General features: G+C 41.2%; 1 protein-coding gene across 3 annotated transcripts in view; it reads left to right on the top strand.

Annotated features, from left to right (window-relative positions):
* The window catches only part of elna (elastin a), a 51,488-nt gene that overhangs the window by 13,077 nt on the left and 15,864 nt on the right, over positions 1 to 22,547 (top strand). For all 3 annotated transcript variants that reach the window (XM_063493692.1, XM_063493691.1, XM_063493693.1), the window contains exons 3-23: positions 884 to 931; positions 2,005 to 2,085; positions 2,292 to 2,318; positions 13,345 to 13,395; positions 13,478 to 13,528; positions 15,051 to 15,113; positions 15,418 to 15,486; positions 17,229 to 17,276; positions 17,396 to 17,458; positions 17,812 to 17,838; positions 17,951 to 18,025; positions 18,554 to 18,595; positions 18,689 to 18,772; positions 18,861 to 18,893; positions 19,003 to 19,080; positions 19,817 to 19,846; positions 20,027 to 20,224; positions 20,715 to 20,813; positions 20,943 to 21,104; positions 21,221 to 21,349; positions 21,484 to 21,594. In XM_063493692.1, coding sequence (XP_063349762.1) covers positions 884 to 931; positions 2,005 to 2,085; positions 2,292 to 2,318; positions 13,345 to 13,395; positions 13,478 to 13,528; positions 15,051 to 15,113; positions 15,418 to 15,486; positions 17,229 to 17,276; positions 17,396 to 17,458; positions 17,812 to 17,838; positions 17,951 to 18,025; positions 18,554 to 18,595; positions 18,689 to 18,772; positions 18,861 to 18,893; positions 19,003 to 19,080; positions 19,817 to 19,846; positions 20,027 to 20,224; positions 20,715 to 20,813; positions 20,943 to 21,104; positions 21,221 to 21,349; positions 21,484 to 21,594 — 1,569 coding nt within the window. The remainder of the gene's footprint in view (positions 1 to 883; positions 932 to 2,004; positions 2,086 to 2,291; positions 2,319 to 13,344; positions 13,396 to 13,477; positions 13,529 to 15,050; positions 15,114 to 15,417; positions 15,487 to 17,228; positions 17,277 to 17,395; positions 17,459 to 17,811; positions 17,839 to 17,950; positions 18,026 to 18,553; positions 18,596 to 18,688; positions 18,773 to 18,860; positions 18,894 to 19,002; positions 19,081 to 19,816; positions 19,847 to 20,026; positions 20,225 to 20,714; positions 20,814 to 20,942; positions 21,105 to 21,220; positions 21,350 to 21,483; positions 21,595 to 22,547) is intronic.

Below are 22,547 nucleotides of genomic sequence, written 5' to 3'. Positions count from 1 at the left end.
GCACAGCATTGTGTCTGCTGAAAACCAAACACAGCATATCAAACACATCATACCACCATGGTGCAGGGGGGATGATTTCTGTTTATTTTGTAGCCACAGGACTTGGGCACCTTGAAGTCACAGAGCTGACCCTGAGCTCCTCTGTCTCAAAGTATTCTAGAGTCAGATGTGGGGCCATCTGTCAAACAACTAAAGCTTAGCTCAAACTGGGTCATGCAACAGGACAGTGATCCCAACACATTTACAACAGAATGGTTGAAAAAGAAAAAAATTAAGGTGCTGCAATGACCTAGTCAAAATCCAGACCTCAACCTGACAGAAATGCTGTGGTCGAAGCTTAATAGAGCCACGCATAAACAAATGCCTGCAAACCTCAGTGAACTGAAGCAACCTTGTACAGGAGAGTGAGCCAAAATTCCTCTGCAACGATGTGAGGGGCTGATAAAGTCACACTGAAAATGATTACTTCAAGTTATTGCTGCTAAAGTTGCTTCTATAAGCTATCGAATCATGGGGCATACTCAACTTTTCACCAAACTGCATGGAGTCCTGTGCAAAACTTGACTGTATACAATCAGTGTATGAGCACATGCATTCTGTGGTTTATAGCATATACCTTATTGTATGCATGTGCAGCATTGTCATTTCTGGAAATAGAACATAGATTCTGAACCTCACAAGCGGACTTATGTGACCCCGCTTCATCATGATATAAAAAATTATGCAAGTATGTAGTAACCCTCAGAAGATGCCACAAGACACGCTCCTGATGTCCTGACAGAACTTAGGACACAAGTCAGCTGGCATGATGATAAACTGTCCATTACCTTACTACATGTAGGCAAACTATAAATCAATAGTTGTATGACTGTTATTTTACTAGGGGCTGCTGGAGGGTTCCCTGCGGGCTATAAACCAGCTAAAGCTGCAGGTGAGTAGAAGAGATTTTTGATTTATGACTTTTTCCCCCCCAAAAAAATATAAAAATAACTTCCCAAGAATTGCATCTGGTTTATCATGAACCGGAGCATTCATGTCTCTGTGTGTGATGTGGACAAATTAAACAAAATTATATCATAAAAGTCTACTTCAAATATGTATTTTGGAAGAATTGTTTTTTAGCCTCATGAGGCTCGAGCTGCGCATGGATCAAGGCGATTTTATGATGAATTCAACTTGGTTTAACTCATTGCCTTCCAGCTACTGATTAATATTTATACATTTTTAATAAGCTTCAGTATCATCTAGGCCGCTGGAAGAGAGTCTTTCATTTGGCTCAGCCTAAATCATAGATATTTTCCATGTAAGTTTCTTTAAATCGAGAAAGTAGTGTCACCACAGGCACAGATATTCAGTCTGGTGATTGTCATTTCACACATCAGCAGCAGATACTCACACACACCATTTTAGCAGCAGCTTTACACACCCTGTGTAGTGCCCTGGCAGGGTTTCAGCTCCCATTTGCTGAACAAGTTTGACCTTGTGCACCGTTTTTTTTGTTTTGTTTTGTGCTATATTTTATGCTAATGCTTTTTGAGGGCTATGCACACATTAAGTTTACGACATTAAGCATACAACAGTGTAACATTAGTTCTATAAGAAACAGACTGCTGTCCTTGAGACAAATTTCCCTGTGAGCGCTTGGATTTGGTTCGGCCGGATCAGGGGGAAACAACTGGTGAGACTTCCTTGTCACGCCACCACAAGCTAAGATTAATTAAATCCAAGGGATATTGCTGAGGCAGTAAAACAATGTGTTTGAGGGCTGACCGCTTTTAATAAGACTGTTTGCTGGAAGGCATTATGAGTTTTCTCTTATATGCGCGCAGTGGTCTTTAACAATGATTACCGTGATAATTAACAGCCATCTCCAAATGGTAACGATGAGGACAAAATGACGACATGGCTCGAGCATCGTTACAGAAACAAACACAGCAGTGCGACCGTGATCAGCCTATCATTAATGTTGTCATCACTTTTATCATCATCTGCTGTTTCTGTCAGGAGGTTATGCAGGAGGAGGTGGAGGCCGAGGCGTATTCGTGCCAGGGGCAGGTGGCCAGGTCATTGCAGGATTGCCAGCAGGTATGAAGCAACTGCGCTTAATTGATTTAGCTGTCGACCAGCAATGCACCTGCCTTTAGGAGCCGCTGTCATTACACATAATCAGGCAAAGCATTTCGGCGTCTTAAGTCATAGCTGTCCGTTTGTGTTAAAACAGTTTAACAAATTATGTCACAATCAGATAATCACACAATCCTCGCATATTATGTTTGCTTTGACTTCAACAGGACAAGGTGGAAAGGCCCCTAAACCAGGTAAGCTGGAACATTTTTTAGTGTTATTGTGTTTTTTATTCGATCATTTTACTGATATTAAAACAGACTCTGATTTTTACATGGAGCTAACACTAATCTACACTTTCACAAAATATTTTGAACCCACTATTTTTGCTCGGTTTCCACATGATGCAGTATTGCAATAATAAAGAGATTTTACTCCATGTTGGACAGTCTTGAAAGGAAGGAAATCTAGTCACTCTATGGTCTGCATTACCTTTACCCACCCAGTCGTTAAAGAGGCAGTCTTTTGATCGGGTGTCAGCAGGTTGTCCTTATCAGCCCTGGGGTGTTTTGCAGCGGTGGGGTTGGCATCTATCTGGGGAATCCTAACTGGGTGGGATCATACATACATACATTTCTCTACCTCTGCTGCATGAAAAGGATTAAGGAGTGATGATTGGCAGAGTGCAAACAGCTATCAACGCCTGCCAAACAGTGGTGCCAGAGCACTGATTAATGTTATTGTAAAGCTGGACCCTCACAATATCTGGAAACCTCCGTGTTGAAATTTACCACAGCCCTTCTCTCCGATACTGTACAATAAATATTTTCCTTTGCTATATTTTAGTCTGCACCGCGTTGGTGCTCTAGTAAATTTAGCCATCATTTAATTTCCCTCAAGCACCGCTGATACAATCGCAGCCTACCTCTGTGTTTAGAAAGATAAGGAACCAAGCAATGGTTCTATAGTCCTGATAACACATGGAGCGGGGTCCCTCTGGAGTGCCACACCCTCACCCTCCAACCAGAGAGGCTGGAAAGCAGTTTTGTGAAAATGACCTAATATCCAGCATTTGGTGGAAGTTGACTTTGGCCAGGGGCAGCAGAGCATTACTGGAGAAATATTGCGCTTTTGTGTGCATTTAAGACCCCTCTCTTCCTCACCGTGTACACGGCAGGAATTAAATTGGTGAGAAAAAGGGAAGTGAGAAATGTTTTAAAAAGCTCCTTGCGTGTTTGTTTTAGATCAGTGCTCCGCTCTGAATCCATACTAATCTTTGTTGTATGGAAAATACTCACAGTGCATTGCTGGGGTTTAGCTAAGATGCTTTTTTTTAAATGGAAAAGAAGACTTAAAGTCTCAGGGGAGGAGTAATATGTTCCGCTTCATGGCTGTTCACAATGCTTTGAATGTTGGTTTCCATCAGAGGAATATTGCCTGAAGCCTTACAAGCATGAAGCCTCCATTAATACACAAATGTATATCTACAGTTCACCTGTAAGTAAGACTCACACAGCGGCAGGTAGAATCCATCCCATTGGTCAGTGTCTGCAGGCTTGTGCTGCAGAGAGAACATGCAACTATCACGTGAAAATTCACTGACATGTTTTTAGTTTTTCATTAATCTTTAATATTAAGAGCAGGATTGTCTTTCTAAGGACACACAAATGCAAACACTGGTCAGCTAATCTCAGATGCATGCTCACATAACAAGAGCTGCCATTCATTCTTCTGATGAAGTCAAGCAGTGACATTGCATTCCTCAGATATGCACCTTGCCTTTGCAGTAATGGAGAACAGCAGCTGGCTATGTGAGTAGCGTGACTGCAGTGAATTGCAGCGTAACTCATGCAAGACCTTGTAAATGTTACACTAATTGTGAAGTCTGTCAGCATCCAGCTCTGACAATACAATGAAAGGTGGAAGGAGGAACTTTCTCCTTATGAACAGCTGTTGAACACCTTTTCTTTTCTTGTGCTGCCTCAAGCGAAGGTGGATTCAGTACTCATAGCGTAATTGCTGAAACTTGGATCTCGCCGACCAGCCTCTTGTCACTTTCAGGCAACGTGAACGCAGTTAACGAGAAACATAGAGGTTACTGTTTTTGCTGTTGGTGTAATTTCTTTGTACGATTACGATGGTCTGTTTTAGCTTGAGAAAAGATGTGTCTGTGTGGGAGAGCTGCAATGTGTTTACACTCAGCCTACCAGTGGACTCTCCAAGAGTAATAAACACTGAAGATCATAGACAACATGTTGTCTGTCTTAGTTTTCTAACGCTGTCAGAAGCTGACAAGAGCGAGCCTCAGCCTTTGAGCAATGAAAACGTATACGAGCCATCGGGATCTGTAAGCAATTTAACAGACTATAGATCTCATACAGTAGATGGATGAAATACTGCTTGTATATAGTTTGTCTGTCGAAAGCATCAGTGGCAGTCGGGCTTTTATTAGTTTCTAGGCTCATAATGTTATAAAATAGGTATGTGTGAGCAAATAGCAATGACTAAAGGAAAAAACTAAAGGCTGGCTGGCAGCAAGTCGCAAATCTGAAGAAATTAACATCTCAGGAGAAGACAAGTAGGCATCAGGTGTCACTTCTTTCTAAGAAAGTCCAACACTAGCTTTTAGGAAAGCTGACCCTGAACAGTCTCTGTGCTATTCAGGACAGCTGAGTACACTGAGTTTCTGAGTAAGCTCTGCCAACTGCCATCCAACCAGAAAGAAAGACGGAAATTGATATTGTGAGCCTGGTAATGTAAGCCCACTGTTCAGCTTAACCTTGTGATGCAACTGCAGTGTAGTACAACTCAGCATTACAACCAGAAGTCTCCAAAAAGTCTTTGCAAAGGCGCAGCGGGATTTGTTGCCGAGCCGTTTATGAATAGATAAGCGTACTGGAAAAAACTGGCAGCTGAGTGTAAAGAGTCTCGCCTTTTCTGCGGCTCTTCCACTGAAACATGATGATGAAAAGTATTGGAAAATGTAGTCAAAAATCCTCCTCGGAAAATTTGAGATACATGTAACATTTTGGTCAACACAGAAACATGTCTCTGAGTTGTTTTGGCAGTCATATGGACCTGCGTGGCGGCAGGCCAGCAGAGAGTTGTGGCTGCTGATTGCAGAAAATACATGCAGGTGGTGGGCTTGAGTGTTCGCAGCACTTTAGACTGTTTGTGAAAATCTGAAATAAATGAAGATATTCACTTTAATACCATCACTGGAAAAAAAAATGCCCCTGTAATTCGTAAGAAAACAGTTATTTCAACACACGCACTTCTTTTTTCTTTTTTTTTCACCTAAAAACTCTTTTTCTGTTTTCAGTTAATCTTTCTAGGATTTAAAAAGCATGGCCCAGAAGTACACCTGCTTTTCTTTTCCTGCTCATCTTCTGGTTCATATCGCGGTCATTGTTTGAAGACGCACCAAGTGAACTTGTCTTCTTCAAAAGCAGGAAAGGCAGAGAAATTGAAGCGTGCAGTGGACACGGGGAGGACAGACAAGAGACAGGCTAAAGCAAGGAGAACGGAAAGGACCGATAACTCACGCGGACATGCCGTATATATGTCATACGCGTACACCACCTCTCACCGCCGCGCAAAGAATTATATGCGCATTCATTCGCACAGCACACATACCGAGAGAGCTCTGTGAGAGAAAGGAGACTGATAGATTGAGGTGAGGATTAAAGTGTTTAGCCAAAAGAAGATGAGCTTTGAGGAGGTTTAGTCTCCTGGAGCACATGTGTTTTTCATTACCGCAGCTCAAACCTGTCCTCTGAGCTGTCAGAGACTGGAAGCATCTGCATGTGAATATGTATGACTATGATTGTATGTAAATATGTTTATCATCTTCATATGTGCGCAATTACGAGAGCGACCGCATGTGCGCGCGCCGACACAAACACACACACAAATACCGAATATGTATTCTGACATCGGTTTGGAGGCATTCGGCATGCCTTTCAGCACATAATAGACACACTTGTTTATGCAGGAAAAATGTGAATTATGGACTTCTCTCTATTCTTACTCAACTATCTTTCCTCTTAGTCCGTTTAATCTGCCCTCCACCGGCTCTCTGCGTCAAGCATTCAAGATCTTGGAAAATAAACTGTCTGCAACGGAAACTTTCTGATATCACCCCCACACTGGACTCAGCCCACCCAATATGCACACAGCCAACACGGCTTATTTGTTTGCATTGCAAGTGCCTGTTGTCTCCCAAACAATTTTTCTTGGACTACGTCACCAGTTGTTGACGTTCCATTTTCTGTATCCTCGCGAATTCATCTCGAGAATTACATTTATATTGGATTAAAGCTTGATAAGAAGCTCTTTATTAGTTTTCATTGGTGCCTAATCAGTCAGGCGTTCCACACATCACTGTTTCTAACTGTGGTATTTCCCCACATGCAATTATAAAGTACTTTCTCTCTGCTTTAGTAATATCTCCTCAGGCCCTCACTGGCCAGTTTTGTATTTTGTTTGCACGGTTATTTTCCTGGGAACGTTACTACCGATGCATTTTTGTCCATCTCCGCTTTGTTGGTTGAGCAACTGTCCCATGACGATACTTCTCACAACCTCTTCTGACACTCCCTTTGCCAGCAGGTCGACAACGTGCAACTGTACTTGTCCATCTGGCTGCACAGCCAAAGCGTTATTTATGTAGTGATAGAGAAATTTCTTTCTGTTGCTTTAGTAAGAGCTTATGAAGACAGAGTGAAGTCTGTGAGAGCCGAGGGCCTTTTTGTAGATTTGTTTAAGAGTAAGCATTTACAGCGCTGTTGCTGTGGGTTGGGTTTGAAGAATTTAAAGGGCCATTAAGAGGAGATTATTTGTTTGGAAGGTTTACTGTATGCATTCCAGTCTTGGTGGGTATAAAGGATCATGCATCACACGGCATCATCAAAAGAGTGGCGGGTGATTGATACATACACAGCTCAGGTCTGATGCAGGGCCTTAAAAATGTTGTGATGCAACATGTGTCATTTTAAAAAAGTCACAGCACTGGTGCTGATGTCTTGTCCTCCCAGTGCAGGTTTGCTCATTCATTAAAATGCTCCTAATTTCAAATAATGGGAGTCGCAGAAATTATCTCACCCCTGTGAAATGTCTCTCTTGGATTTCTCAATCAGGCCCAGTGCCGGGCTTGAGTAACCTGGGATGATAAATGGGTTCTGAATGACTTCAGCTTTGGCCCTTGAGGCCTCGTAGGTATCCTAACGCATTAGTTCATGCAGCAATGCCTCTGCATATTTGTAACGTGCTATTTAGTAAACAGCTTTCCCACCATCAGTGACAGTTTATCTTCTCTTGCTTGCTTTCCTTTGTAGAGTATCCCATACAGTTTGTCATAATGAAATGCCTCTCGTGGCTGAGCGGTGATAGCAGCCTTTTTCATAACGACAGAGGAACTTGGAAAATGCTTTTAAGGCCGACTCGAGGAATCCATCGTCAATGTTTTAATTTGCATGTTATGAGCTGAGCCGACCTGTTGAGCACTAGCCTCCCCTCTCGGCCCTGAGTTGTCAGAAAAGCATTCAGTGGAATGGCAGTTAGATGCATATGTGGACCATCTGGGAGAGGAAACGCACTTGGCCAACTTTACATACCATGGCCACAGGCTGCATTTGTTGACTGATTTTCTTACACCATGCATAATTTGCACAATTGAACCTCCCTGCACATGGAACCCACTGATCACAAATGAGCAGTTTTTTTTCCCCTAAAACTTCATTCTACCCCAGCACATGTACTCCGTGCTTTGCTGCTCGATCTAATGCCTGTGGTGTGTTTCTGCCTTGTCTGCATGTCTTTACAGTACATTCTGTGAGTGTGTGTGTGCCAAGCTACAAAATGAGCAATGGTATGAGCTCTGAGTTAGAGATACTCTTCAGACATATTCAGGGGCTTAGTGTTGGCAGACCAACTGTGACATTCCTTTAGAAGTGGATAAAAAGGAGAAGAGCAGAGCCTCTCCACTCACACACAAACAAGGAAGCGGGAGACATGTCAGGTCAACTTGAAAGCCTATAGCATAGCGTGTTCTGCTCTATATGGCTCTAGTATAAACAATTACATCAGAGGCTCGGTGGATATTGTGTAATGCGTGGTGTCGAAAATTAACATGGTGTGAATTAAGACATGGGAATAATAGTCTTTTGGACAAATGTGCTTGAAATAATGCGTGTTTGCAGAGGTGAGAGGCTTGAAAAGACTCGGGCTGGTGGGTTCAGACTGCCACAGACGTCAGTGGGCATGGCAGCCTGGTTTGGCACAGCGGTGCTACTTTAAATCCAAAGAAAGTGTAATGGTGACTTTTACAGTTGCCTTTAATTTGAAGCCGTTCGCAAGAGTTGCTCAGCGCCTCACAGATGATGTATGTGTTCTGATGCCCAAGTGTGTGGGTTTGTGAGACTTTCCAAAGATACCCAAAGTTTTTCTTGCACTGTAGGTGCCCACCGCCAAATATCCCCTTTTAATTTTTTAGTATGATGCAAAGCTCCCTTATAAAAGTGAATAATTGCTACCCATACCAACTTACTGACACCTGACACTGATCTTAACCTGGATGGTGTGAGAGTGTACTTGCACAAGGTAACAGCAAGCATAGATGTCAGAGAACGAGACAATAACAAGACCTTTTCCCTGTTTGTCTGTAGGATCTGTGACAGTTTTGCACTTGGGGTCATTTGGCAGAGAGGCAGGATCAGGCTTTGGGACCTCTCATTGATCGTGTCAATGACTCCATGGAAAAGGAAAAGCAAAAACAATATAAGGCTTCCCGCCAAAGTCGGCAAGCTCACATCAGCCAGCGAGGGAAAGACTTTGTGTGTAGCGGTGTGACTGTGTAAATACTTAATTAGTCCAACATGTGACTCGTCCTGCCTCTCACAGCACCGCGTGTCCGTGACTGACAGCACAACCAAATCTTGAGGTGACCAAGAGCAGGGGAGGTCACAATGGAGGGAGGGGGGAAGAAGAGGAAGCAAAGGGGGAGCTTCAGTGTGTCCACATGTCTCACGCGATCTGGAATCACCGTCGCACGTCACGTGACTCTTGCTTCCATTCAACTTGTCCTGCGTCACCTTGTAAGAATGCAACTTATCCACCAACTTGGAAGCAAAACTGTGTGATAATTTGATACTGATAAAAATCTGCTGTCATGACAGTGAAGGACAAAATGATGGGCTTAACTTTCAAAGTGAAAATTTATATGGGACCACAGCTGAACAGCAGAATCTGCCTGTCAGTCACAGTAAAACACTGAGTCTCCTGGGCTCTTGAAGAGGAAGTTTATCTTCATGAAGATTTTCCATCACATTACAGAAAATTACAGCATTTGTATTATGCTGTAGCACATCTTTGTGCTTCTTGCAGCTACTCTACTCTTCACATGTTTGTTTGATTAGCCATTTTTTGCATACCAGCACCAGCTTCCAAGTCAGATAACAGTATTAAAGATGTGTATGAGTTACAGTACAATAACCTCCCCTTGTGAATTAACCACTTGTTCTTATGAAGCTTCCCTGATTAAATATGACCTGAAACCAAGAATACAATGAGAAACAAGTCCCAAAAATTTCCTGGACATTCCAGAGCTCCAGCTCCGAAGTCTGCTCTCCTCGCGTCTGCCGTCAGTTACAGTGGATCTCTGCCATGGAATTCTTTGCTCTCTTAAATTAAACCCTTCACCAGACCCAGCTGGTTCACAAAGCAGAGAGCGAGAGAGAATGAGAGGGGAGAAAGGGGGAGGAAAATGGAGGGGATGGAAAGGAGCGAGCAAATATTTCTCTCACTTCTCATGTTTGGCTTTCTCCATTTGCTGCTATTAACACCTCATGTCTGGTCTGCACAAGCCCTTAGACACCAACTGGAGAGGAAAGAGTGAGAGGAAAGAGACAAGGATGGTTAAACCGACAGAGGAACAGTAACAGAAAAAGACTGTGCTCCGAAAATATTGTTTTGATTAATGTCTCTTGTATTCCTCTGGTCCCGAAACAGAGAATTACCTTACCTAACCCCAACGGAGAATGAGCAAGACGTTTCAGTGCAGAGATTGAAACCAGATATTTCTGTTCACACTGGCTCACATCCATCACTTGTACTGGACTTGTGTTTGAGAACATGACTGGTGACTGAAAGTACTAGCCACACTGTCTGGCCAGTTTTAATCCAGCGTAAGTCTTCGGTTTAAATAGCGATCTGCAGGAGGCATGGCTGCCTGTCCTTCGTCACGTTTTCATTCCACTGAAAAACAAGATTCCCTCTTCTTTGCCGGAGAAGCTCTAAACTCATGTATCCTCAGTGAAATCATTCTTAAACAAGCCACTGCAAATGAATCACCCACCATTGCTAGGCAATGCTCAATTATTCATAACCGCAGCACAGCAGATTTCACCTCAACAACCTGTTTGTGCACTTGCCACTTCACAGCTCAGAGCCAGGGGTCTTTTCTCAATGGAAACTGGCTAGTAAACAGTGTTTCTGTCACATTTCTTTTTTTCAAGGAATCTAAATGGAGGAAACTTTGATGCACTGCTGCGCCGCATCACTTACCTTCCAGTTTACTTGGCCCCCAGTCCTCCCTCCTGTGTAGTATTGGGTTTCTGTGCCATTTAGAGCACAGGCCTTCTTTGGGTTCTTTTGTCTAAGGTCCAAATGCAATTGGGGTTTCAAGTGGTCTCTCGGGCTTTTCATTACGACTCGAGAGTCACTGAGAAAATTCGGAGCTGTATTAATGTACAGAAGTCCTTCAGCTTGACAGCAATCAGCCAAATATTTGGAGCGGCACCAAAGAAAAATGATGATTTGATATCAGGGTAACGGTGCAGGCTTTGCAAGTGTGTAGACCATGACAACAAACAGCAATGGTGTGGACTCCCGCTAATGCGTGAGCTAAGTCGGGTCTATTTGTGTGAGCTGACATGCTGTAATAGTAGTAGTCCAACAAAAGCCTGCTTGTTTGGACTCACAAGATGGTGTAAATATAGCTAAACAGAGGGCTTTTGTACAAAACTCAACCCTCCATCTCCCAAAGACACAATCAGTGGATGAATGCCAAACTGACAAAAGTCCAGATTTTGTTAGCGTGTCCTCTCTCTTTGAACTCAAACATACACAACCTCCAGGGTAGCTTTTTTAAAACTGTAAAGCATTGTATTTTCCTACGCTCCAGTGATGTCAGAATTACAGAAAACGAAGTTTCCCTTCTTTTCTTTCTTCTCTAAACTTTGCCTCTGCCCAGGGCCTGCACTCATAGCCTCTCGCTCACACACACACACACACACACACACTCAGAAGTATTCTGGGTGTCTGGATTGTGTCTCATGATCTCAATCAGACAGTTGAGCTCAACCTGGCAGATGCTGGACAACCTTTAAAACCACTGCCAGGTTGGGCTGTGCATGTGCGAGCACAGGTGGGCCAGATGATGGATGAATAAGCTAAAAACCTCCAGGGTCCTACCTGTCTTCACTCTCTTCAAGTCTTTGGTCCACACTAACATGCAAAAGCCTCCTCTTGCTGTAATCTCACACCTACAAACATGCCTCAGGTTGGCCAGTGAGACAGTCTAGTGCTCTTAGTGTAAAGGAACACATCAAACCAGACCTGTAACACTTCCATTTTTATGCCAGTTCTTTAACATTTCTGGTGTGCATTGCTCACTGATAAGCATGAGACAAATGATTCCTTGTGTCAGCCAAAGACACATCAGACAGATTTATATAAGAATTGATTACTTCGAGGTGTGGCTGGGGATGGTTGAGCAATCGAGGGGAATCAAGCTGAAAGCTTTGAAGGAGATGAATTATCACAAGGACGCTCAGCTTAGCCTTTGGACTCATATTGCATGCTAAGTCTTGTTGCCAAAACCTTGGCAAGGCCGGTGCCCACATTTGTTTTGACTCGGTCATGAAACTCCACTCTCCATCTTCCCCTCTGTCTCTCGCCGCACATTCCCACCCTTCGTCAGTATCATTACCTGCACCCCGCGGCTTGCTGGACCGACACCAGACCTCTCGCCCTCCACTCCGAATCTCGCCTTCCCCCCCCCCTCGCTCAACTCATTTCCCATGCTTACTCGTTCTCACCCCGGGATTATTTTTTGGCATACAAGCGTTGATGAAAATAAATTCCTTGGTCGACTAGCCCATTGGCAGCATCCAAATTTCTTCTGGTTTCAAAAACAGTCATTACTCCGACCTGTTTGTCTCTGATAAAAGAATTTGGTTAACTCACAGCTTCTTTTAATTTAACTCTGTGAAATACAGCTCTGACATTAATGTTCCTAACACGTTTTAAAACATCCATTCCCATATGTTAACGCTAAGTAATAGGCATTTATCACTTTGGCAGCTGTCTGGAGATACTTAAGTTCAACATAATGCATCTAGATGTGAATAAAATTACACCATCTTGAGGGGTTTTTTCTTCTTTGTTTTTCTGTCTAAATTACAGCATGTTTTGTATCTTAAGAAATCTAACATATAAAGTTAAGTATTTTATAATCTATTAAATTACCTTTTTTTCAAATGATTTAAAGCCACTAAATTCAAGCAATCTAAACCTTTGTCTGACTGTACTTTCCAGTGTTGAATTTTCTAATAGTGCTTGTAAATATGCTTTCTTAAGAGTCAGAGCTGAGGCAAAGCAGAATCTGTTTTCTGGAGGGTTTTTTTTTTTAATACTAATCTAGTCTCTTATGATCAATAGGCAGGTGGTGGGCATTTTTTCTTTTGCTCTTTCCCCCTGTTCTTCTCACATTGTTTGTTCCCGTCAGCTCGCAGGGATATGGCTTTATTTATGTGTCAAGTGAAGCCAAAAAGATTAGTTTGGGGATTTAGGGGCTCAAAAAGAGCAGACTGCTCCATCCAGTGTTTAGAATTAAACATAACCAGATAGGGAACCAATTTTTTTATTGTATTTCTCTCATGCGTTTTAGCCAGTTGGGGTCAGCTTTATCCCATGTACCCAAAGTAAAGTCCTTGGCTCTAAAAACATACACGCAAGTGTTTTCAATCAGATTTAATTGGGCACACATGACATTATATCTTATGCCATGCCATTTATTTTTTTACTGTATGGTGCGCTGTACTCACAGGTCTTGGAAAATGTTTGAGTGATGGCTTAATTTTCTTTAGGAGTAACTACTGCTGGGTAAACCACATCTAACTCATTATAGCCACATTGAAAGAAAACTGTGTTCTTTTCTTTAATTTGCTATCATCTACACACTTCAGTCCATTTGTGAACTGTCACTTTTGTATTATCCAGGATATGGAAATCTAGGAGGTGGCGGCCTGGGGCCTGGAGGCTATGGAGGAGGTGAGCTGAAACTAGAACAGCTATGTGTATGTTAAACACGGGGGCAAAAACTCCCTAACCTTTAACCTTTTGTGTCGCTTAGGTGGCTACGGGGGCTACTATCCGGGAGCTGGATCAAAGGCTGCTAAAAGCGGTAAAATGCAGGGCAGAAAATGTCTGGGTAGAAATGTAACATCGGCTTCTTATAAAAGCGCGATGGCATCAGCAAACAATTTTTCCTTGATTTCTCATTGAGTGCAGTGGAAACTGGGGGTCTTCAGATAGGATCATGGGATAATGGCTGTTGGAACGAGACACCGATTATGTTTCAATTACTTGTTTTGATTACTGAAGCGATATTATGCTTCTTTCGAAATTTGGTCCTGATATCTGAGGTCTAAAAATGCCTCAGGACTTTAAGGACTGAAGTAACTTCCAGGATTACAGTGAAACATCCCTGCAGAGGTGGAATGAGCTTGTCTGCCATGTGAAAGCTTGTTGTTAAACAGAAACATTGCCTCCCTCTTATGTTAAATCTGTTTTTGTTTGGATAATTGCAAACTGACATTACCGATGTCACTGTAATCTGTTAGGTTCTGTCCACTAAACAAAAAAATGACACACATTCACGGATGAGGCTCCTGCATGGATCTGAAGTGCATCTGAAATTCTGGTTGTCCTGCTCACAGGTGCAGGAGGCAAGCTCACGTTTTGGCCCGTTGACAGACTACTGTACAGACCAGACTGACACTGACTGAAGCGTTTTGAACTCTGAAAGATCTGCATGCTCAAATGTTAGGAGAAAGCCAAAGTGAATGTTTCACATTAATGGTAACTCAGCATGAAAACACAGTTTGGCAAACATGCGTACATTTTTACCATGTACTTGCAAACCTTAGACAGTGTGAACCTCAGCAGAGCCTGGCCTGACCTGAGAGTCCGTGCTGTATTCAGACACATGATTTGCCTTAAATTAGTACGGCTGATTAAAAATGAACTCAAGAGGGCTCAATCATGGCCAAGACTTGACTATGGCACAGAGCCTACCGTTAAGTATTGATTGGCAATGGCAAAAATCAGTCCGTAGAATCAGTCTGTATTGTTTTCATGACACTGAAAATAACAGGTCCTTCCTCTGAAAGAGCGCAGATAAAACAAAACATTCCCTTGCCAGAGTTTGCCTCACCAGTTCCCCCAGAACGCATACTTACAGGCAGTGCGCAATGTCTGTCCAATAAAGTGTGTGGACTTTAAGATAAAAAAAAAAATTAACCAAATAAACCATTGTGTTTTATCCTGCTGCCAAGCTCCCTTGCAAGTGAAGCTGACAGCTCATTTCCTGCAGGAGGGGTTAGCCAGTGAAATGAGGCATTTGATGAAGTGAGGAAAATGCCATGCATGCTGGCTGCCGTTTCTGATTAAAGCAAAAGTCAAAAGCCATGTTGCTTTTGGTCACGGGGGTGATGATAAACTGCGAGCTGCTCTCATTACCGCTGACCAGCAAGCGGACTTGCCACAAGCCACAAGGCGACTCATTGCTCATCTTTAGTGGCATAGGGCCCTCTAGTGGTGTTGGGATGTACAACTTTACATTGGTACAAAGCATCTTATTGGTGTCAAAGACTAACGCTGAACTGAATGTGACTTCAAATGTATGTTTGTCTGCATATGAACAGGGGTTGGAGGACCAGGAGGAGGTCCTGGAGTCACTGGAACTGGACCCGGACTGCCTGGTGGAGGCAAGCCACACACCTCATATCATTTTCCACCTTTTCTAATTTTTTTCATTTTATTTTGGGTCTGGTTTCTCTTTCATGACGAGTAAAATTGAAAACCAGTCTTACTTTTGTTAGGCACACACTAGAATAGATTGTAAATTGTACATTTTCTAATATATAATAGTAAGAAAGGAATCAGCTGTGTGTAGAGGCAGAAATCCCAGTTCGGCCAGGATGTGTGTGTGTTCTGGACACTGTGTCTTTTTCACACTCCTTTCCTTAAGCAAAATAATATTATGGTTTCTTTTCTTTTTGTTTTTTTCAGCACCTGTTATTCCTCAGACCGGCCTTCCTGGAGGTGGTGGCGCAGGAAAAAAAGCTGCCAAAGTGCCAGGTTTTGTAGACTCAACAATAACCTCATGAGAGTGAAGACAGACAGGATGCAGCCCACCAGGCAGTGCAGCAACATCAAAAATATTTTCCAACAAAACATATAAATCTGCCAAAAACTCCAGAAAAGCTTAAATAGACAGTAGTGTGCAAAAGTCTTGCGTTACCACTCGTTTCTTTATATTTTGCTAATAAAATGCGAAACATGCGCAGTAATTTATTAAAACATGTCCAAACATACATGAAAATAGAGGATATAGCGTAAAAACAAAGAGAGCTTGAAAGTCAGTTTTGATATGTCCAGCTTTATACTTTGGCACAGCCTGAACTCTTAGTCGAAATTTCTTGTAATTTAAAAGTAGCCTTCAGAAATAGTTCTCAAGGACATTCAGAGCTCTCCTCTGGATGTTGGCTCCCTTTTGTTCCATTCTCTGTCAAGATGATCCCACACTGTTTAACTAATGTTGAGGTTTGGGCTCTGAGAAGCCAATCCATGACTGATAATACTCCATTATTTGTTTTTCTATTCACATATGCTTCTCCTGCCTTAGCAGTGATTTGGGGATCACTGTCATGAAGCCAAATGAAGCCATTCCCAGTCAGACATTTTCCAGATGGTATTGCACAGTGGATCAAAATCAGACTCTTCTGCTTTGATAATTTCATAAGTTTTAGCAAGATTCCCAACCCCACTGGCTGAAAAGCAGCTCCAAACCTGTGTTCTCCTGACCTGAACCAAAAATGTCTTATTTTGAATTATTACTCTATATAAGACCAGCCCAGTTCTTGTGTAGTTTAGCATACCTCAGTCTTTTCTCAGTAAACATCATATCTCAAGTCACCAGACATGACTTCCAGTTGCTGTTCATCTGCTGTAGATAAAGTTTTAGGTCTGCTGGTTCTTTTTTTGTCTTCTTTGTCTTTGTCTTCCACAAGGACACACTGCACACCATGCTGACATATGCCACGTTTTCAGTTAGTAGCTCTTTGAGAATCACTTGGTTGCTGTAAAAATACAAGTTGTGTTGTCTTTAGCAATTTGTTTTCACAAATTCAGCTAAAGAAATGGGAATACATTATGTGTTTTTGTGACGGGATGCTAGTAACAAAGTCCCTAAAGATACATTTTAAAATGGATTATTTGCTACACACTGCACTGATTCATACATTGAATTAAGGACTTCTTTATGCTTGGGCGATTCATAGGTGATTAGCTGCTTTTAAAAAACAAAAAACGTTCCTCTGAAAACAGTCAGGTGCAAGACATGAACTGAAAATGAAAGACAGAGAAGTATTCCCTGCTTTAAAAAAAATAACAAAGCGCCTTAGAAGCAAAATACTGTATAAAGACATGATGGGAGGCTCAAGACTTTTGCACAGTGTTGTACATAAAAGCAAAGGATTATACTGAGTCTTGTCAAATGTCGCCTTAGAAAACAGCAAATCAACATTCTTTCAAAAGAGAATTTCCCTGATAATATATTAAATGTAAAGGCATTTTTACATTGCTGAAATAAATTTAGATGAAGGTGAAACATCAGTGTATACAGTATAATTCATTTAGTTATAGAGGTGAATTCAATTTGTATCAACCAGGCAAAGGCTCAATATGTAAGCATTTTCCGCATCCCATTTGGCTTCCTTTTTCTTTTTGTGGTTTTCGGACATCTAAATGTTCACCGTCAACACTGCTGTTGATCCCTCACATATATTTAAACATGGTTGTCTTCTCATTGGCTGTGGCAGGTGTGGGTGTACCTGGCCTTTATCAAGGTGGACTGGTGCCTGGACAAGGTTTGACTCTTTCATATATTAATCTGGGGAACTTTTACCCCTTTGTTAGTTTCACCATGCAGACTGTCAGTCATTTAAAGACAACTGCAGGAATTTCTGGTTTCTTCTGGCTTCTTCAGGGTTTGGTGGACGTGGAGTTCTGCCTGGAGTGCCCACTGGGTCTCAACTCAGTCCCAAATCAAGTAAGTTCAAGTTTTTACTCATGTAAAACTCGTGTTTTACTCATGTGTCAGCTGATTTATTTTCAGTTTTATTTCATTGCCAGTGAATCCCAAAAATAGTAAATACCAGCTCTACAAAGGCTTACACTACAGACAATCATTCACAGACAATATTAGTAGAGTTCCCAGTGTAAGACATATTAAACAAATGTAGATGAATAAGTAAAAGTGCTGGTGTGGGTCCAAAGAGTAATGCCGTAGCACTGTGATGCATGGTTTCAGTGTGCTTTGCTTCATCGCTGCAGCTCTGTTTAATACTCACATGGAAAAAATCTTCGTGTGTCTCACTGGAATATCTCATTTTTCTTATGTAGTTGCAGGAGGAGGAGGAGGACAGCAAGGTAACTTTATCAATGATTGTTTGTTATTATACAAGTAAATATTTCTGGGGGGGTTTTATCCACTCTGTCTGCTATTATCTAACCAAGATTTAAATGTTTTTCTTCTTCACAGGTGTCCGTGGGTATGGGGGACCAATGCAGCCAGGAGTGTTCCATGGATACCCCCTCAAATCACCCAAAGTGCAAGGTGTGACATGAAATTATTCAGTATTTGCATTAATTCTTCTACAGGCATGTAGTATAATATATAATTTTGTGGTTTAAACCCTGCTAATGTTAAATAACTTTAACATCAGCAGGATTATTATTATCATTTTACAGACTACAGTCTTACTTATCTTATACTTACCTGTACTCTAAGATTTTCTGTGGCAGGTTTAGCACTGTGTTATTCTAATGAGAGAAGAGTGTATTTGGGGTCTCAGACAGATCGCTTTTGTTTTGTTCGTCTTTCTGAAACCGAACCTTTGTGTTCGGGAGCTTTCAGTTCGGGGTCGAAAAAGTTGTTTCTGTTCATCTGGACGTAGCGTTTTCAGTTTGAGAAAGGCACTGGATGAGTGAAGAAACGTTTCTCCCACTGAAAACACTAGGATCAGGAGAAACAGAGTCAACCTTTTGGGTTGATTCTGTTCACCTGAACGTAGCGTTTGCATATGATGATGTGGGCACATATAAAATAATTCCAGCCTCTTTTTTTCACTCTTTCTCTCTTTAGGTGCCTATGGAGCAAAAACTGCAGGTGGAAAACTTGCGTATGGTAAAAATATGTTTATTTTTTAACATCTTTGAAGTTTGTTTTCAGTGGAAATTCACCCTTTAGTGATCGGTCTCGTTGCTATCCATGCTTCAGGTTATGGCGGCTTTAATGTTGCACCTGGACTGCCAGGAGTGCAAGGTGGCCCTGGGTCGAAGCCAGGATATCCTGTTGGAACTGGTAAAAGTTTTGACAATTTATTTATTTATTTTTTTCCTACGAGATGTGGATTAGAGATATGGAATTCACTTTTTTCCTTTTTTTGCAGGAGTGGGACTTGGGGTCATTTCACCTGGTCAGGGTAAAGCTGCTCAGTGTAGTAGTTTACCATACTGATTGAAGTAAATGCTTCCTGTAAAATCAGTATGTCTGCATGTAACTGAACTTTCTGCATTCTGCTCCATGTTTAGCTGGTACTGGAGGCTTTGGAGCTGGTGGTGGTGGCTTTGGTGGCACTGGTGGACTGTATCCAGGCCAGGTGTCAGGAGGTACGATATCTAGCACTTGGCAAGAAAGCAAATGCATACCGGCACACATGCAGAAAAAAGTCACACAGCAGTCAAATGAACTGTAAGATGATGGGAAATGTAAAGATTTATTTGCAGGCCAATGCCCTGAAATGGAAAAAATAATATTCGTGGGTCAGCTCCATATGATCATCTTTAACACTTTCATGCATGAATTATGACAACCTCAATCAGGGTTTTCTCTTAAATATTTTTATTCATCTTTAGGCATGAAAAAAAGATTTTTGAACTTAATTTTTTTTAAAACTTGTACTTTTTGTACAAGTTGAGTTTGTTGAGTTTGTTACATGTCGACTTAGGTGGACAACAGACATTTTGACTTATGAATTTGACACACGAATAAATAATACACACTGTGTAAAAACTATAAAAAGACAAATATTTTTTTATAAAAAGATGAAAATATAACAACAGATATATAAAAATAACTATAACAAATATAATATGGAGTGAGACATAAGTGTCCAATGTGCAAGTGTACCATCAACACTGACACAAATACAAGAAAACAGCCTTTGAATAGCTGTCCACTATAGTGACCACTATGCATGAAAGGGTTAACTAACTAGCACAAATATTTCACACCGTACCTTACACCTTGTTTTATTTTGTGCTTTTTTTTAAAAAAAATTTAATTAAATGTTCTTCAGTTGCTAAACTTTTATCATATAACTCACTATCGTTATGTTGACGACAGGGTATGGAGCTGCTAAGGCTGCCAAATATGGTGAGAATGTTTATGTTTTTCCTTATGTGGAAAAAAAAAATACTTTTAATCATTTTTCATACTTTTTTCATGCATTTTTTCAGTAGAGTGAGAAAAAATATAACTTAACTAATATAAAATTATGTTACATTACATGGAAAAATTATTTACATGGACAAATTACACATATGCTTTTGTCAGGAGTACCAGGAGGTGTACCTGGGGGAGTACCAGGAGGTGTACCTGGGGGAGTACCAGGAGGTGTACCTGGGGGAGTACCAGGAGGTGTACCTGGGGGAGTACCAGGAGGTGTACCTGGGGGAGTACCAGGAGGTGCACCGATTGGAAGAGTTCCAGCCGTTGGTGGATATTCACCAGCAGCAAAAGCTGCTAAATATGGTATGCTTTATTATTTGTGGAACTGTTACAAAGAAAACTAACTAATGACATTTTCAGTGGAATAACAGAAAAAGTCTTCAAAAAACTTTGTCTCACTGACTTCTAAGACCATGATTTTCAATCTACAGGCAACATTTATCGCCAAATTGAAGGAAAAAATGATGGCAAAATATTTGTGGGGTGGGACCTGGCTCAAATAGAAATATGGAGACAAATAGAGACAAATGGAGGGGGAGGGGGAAAGCAAAGGATTATATTGAGTCTTGTCAAATGTCGCCTTACAAAACAGCAAATCAACATTCTTTCAAAAGAGAATTTCCCTGATAATATATTAAATATTAGCAAAGCTGAAAGCTGCTAAATGTCGTATGCTTTATTAATTGAATTTTACTATTTATTTTGTGAACTTTTTAAACATTGTATCAAACTGTAACCTGTAAATGTACTTCTTTTTTTCAAAAGTGCATAATTTTTTTTCTATTTAAATTAGGAACGGGAGGGCAAATAGGCACAGGAGGGCAAATAGGCACAGGAGGACAGCTAGGAACTGGAGGAGGATATTATCCTGCAAGCAAAGCTGCCAAATACGGTATTATTAATAATTGTTTTAATTTTTATTGTGAATTTTCTGACATCATGCCAAATTTGTAACTTGGCACTTATATTTTGTCTTTTTTTTTTTTTTTTTTTTTTTTCAATTTAACCACATGTGGGACAGGGGGACAACTTGGAACTGGGCAACTTGGAACTGGGCAACTTGGAACTGGGCAACTTGGAACTGGGCAACTTGGAACTGGGCAACTTGGAACAGGGCAACTAGGAACAGGGCAACTAGGAACTGGAGGAGGATATTATCCTGCAAGCAAAGCTGCTAAATACGGTATTATTAATAATTGTGTTAATTTTTATTGTGAATTTTTTAACATCATGCCAAAGCTGTAACTTCTAAAGGTATTTAAAATGTGTCTTTTTTCAATTTAACTGCATATGGGACAGGAGGGCAACTAGGGACAGGAGGGCAACTAGGGACAGGAGGGCAACTAGGAACAGGAGGGCAACTTGGAACAGGAGGGCAATTTGGAACAGGAGGAGCCTATTATCCTGCAAGCAAAGCTGCCAAATACGGTATTCTTAATAATTGTGTTAATTTTTATTGTGAATTTTTTAACATCATGCCAAAGCTGTAACTTCTAAAGGTATTTAAAATGTGTCTTTTTTTTCAATTTAACTGCATATGGGACGGGGACAACTTGGAACAGGAGGGCAACTTGGAACAGGAGGGCAACTTGGAACAGGAGGGCAACTTGGAACAGGAGGGCAACTTGGAACAGGAGGAGCCTATTATCCTGCAAGCAAAGCTGCCAAATACGGTATGCTCTTAACTGTATTATTGTCTGCATGTTTTAAGCCCATCGAGTCGAAGGATTCCCATCGAGTTCTAGCAACAATGATTTTGCCGTTTCATGCACAGTTTTCTAGTGTCACAAGAATCGCTGGTCCTCCTAGAGTATTGGTCAACAAAACAAGTTTGAATTGACTGTTTCTGAGCCTCCTCACTTCTCACTGGATTTTAATTCTCTTTGGTTTGTGCAGTATAGCCAACCAATGATAACAAAAGTGACCAAGAGACTGTGGTTGGAGGCAGTTTACCATTTAAGCCACTTTAAAAGTATTTTCCAGCTTCTGATGGCTGTTTGGAAGCCTCAGACTCCACCACCACAGTCTGTTCCAAACGATACATTTAGATTTGTTTTTTTAACCTCTTTGAAACTGAGACTTTTTTCCATTTTGGGAAAAGTTTCTTTAATTAATAATTAATTTTATAATTTTTAATTTAACAATGGATAGTTTATTTATCTTTAACAATACAGTTTTATTCCACAACAAAATCAAGTATTAGTAAGACTCTTTTCCGCTGGGAAGTGACGTGGCGGTCCTGCCATTTCCTCCGCGGATCTTCTCCTCTCTCCGTTCACGTTTGACCTCATCTAGCATCTGCTCCTCTTCCTGGAAAAAAGACAGAAAGAAAAACACCTCCCTCACCCAGCCTTGATTATTAATATCATCTAACAATTTGTTGTGGAAGTTTCCATTTAATAAAACCTGCAGAGAAACGGTGAGCGGTGGCTAACAACCTTTAATCAAAAAAGAACAGAAACCCAAGCTTGGTGAGAGAAGCCATCCTCGCGGGGCTGACGGTTGGCAGAGTCGCTCCCTGAAGCCAGCAGGGCCTTGAGTTTAAATACCATCATATCATTTAAATAAATGAAAAAAAAAAAAAAGAAAGGAAAAACAATTCCAGACCAAATAATTACATTTTTCC

This window comes from Pelmatolapia mariae, linkage group LG14, assembly GCF_036321145.2.
Source record: "Pelmatolapia mariae isolate MD_Pm_ZW linkage group LG14, Pm_UMD_F_2, whole genome shotgun sequence".
NCBI lineage: Eukaryota > Metazoa > Chordata > Actinopteri > Cichliformes > Cichlidae > Pelmatolapia > Pelmatolapia mariae.
Note: the sequence above shows the minus strand (reverse complement) of the source record. Positions and strands in the feature narration are given on the sequence as shown.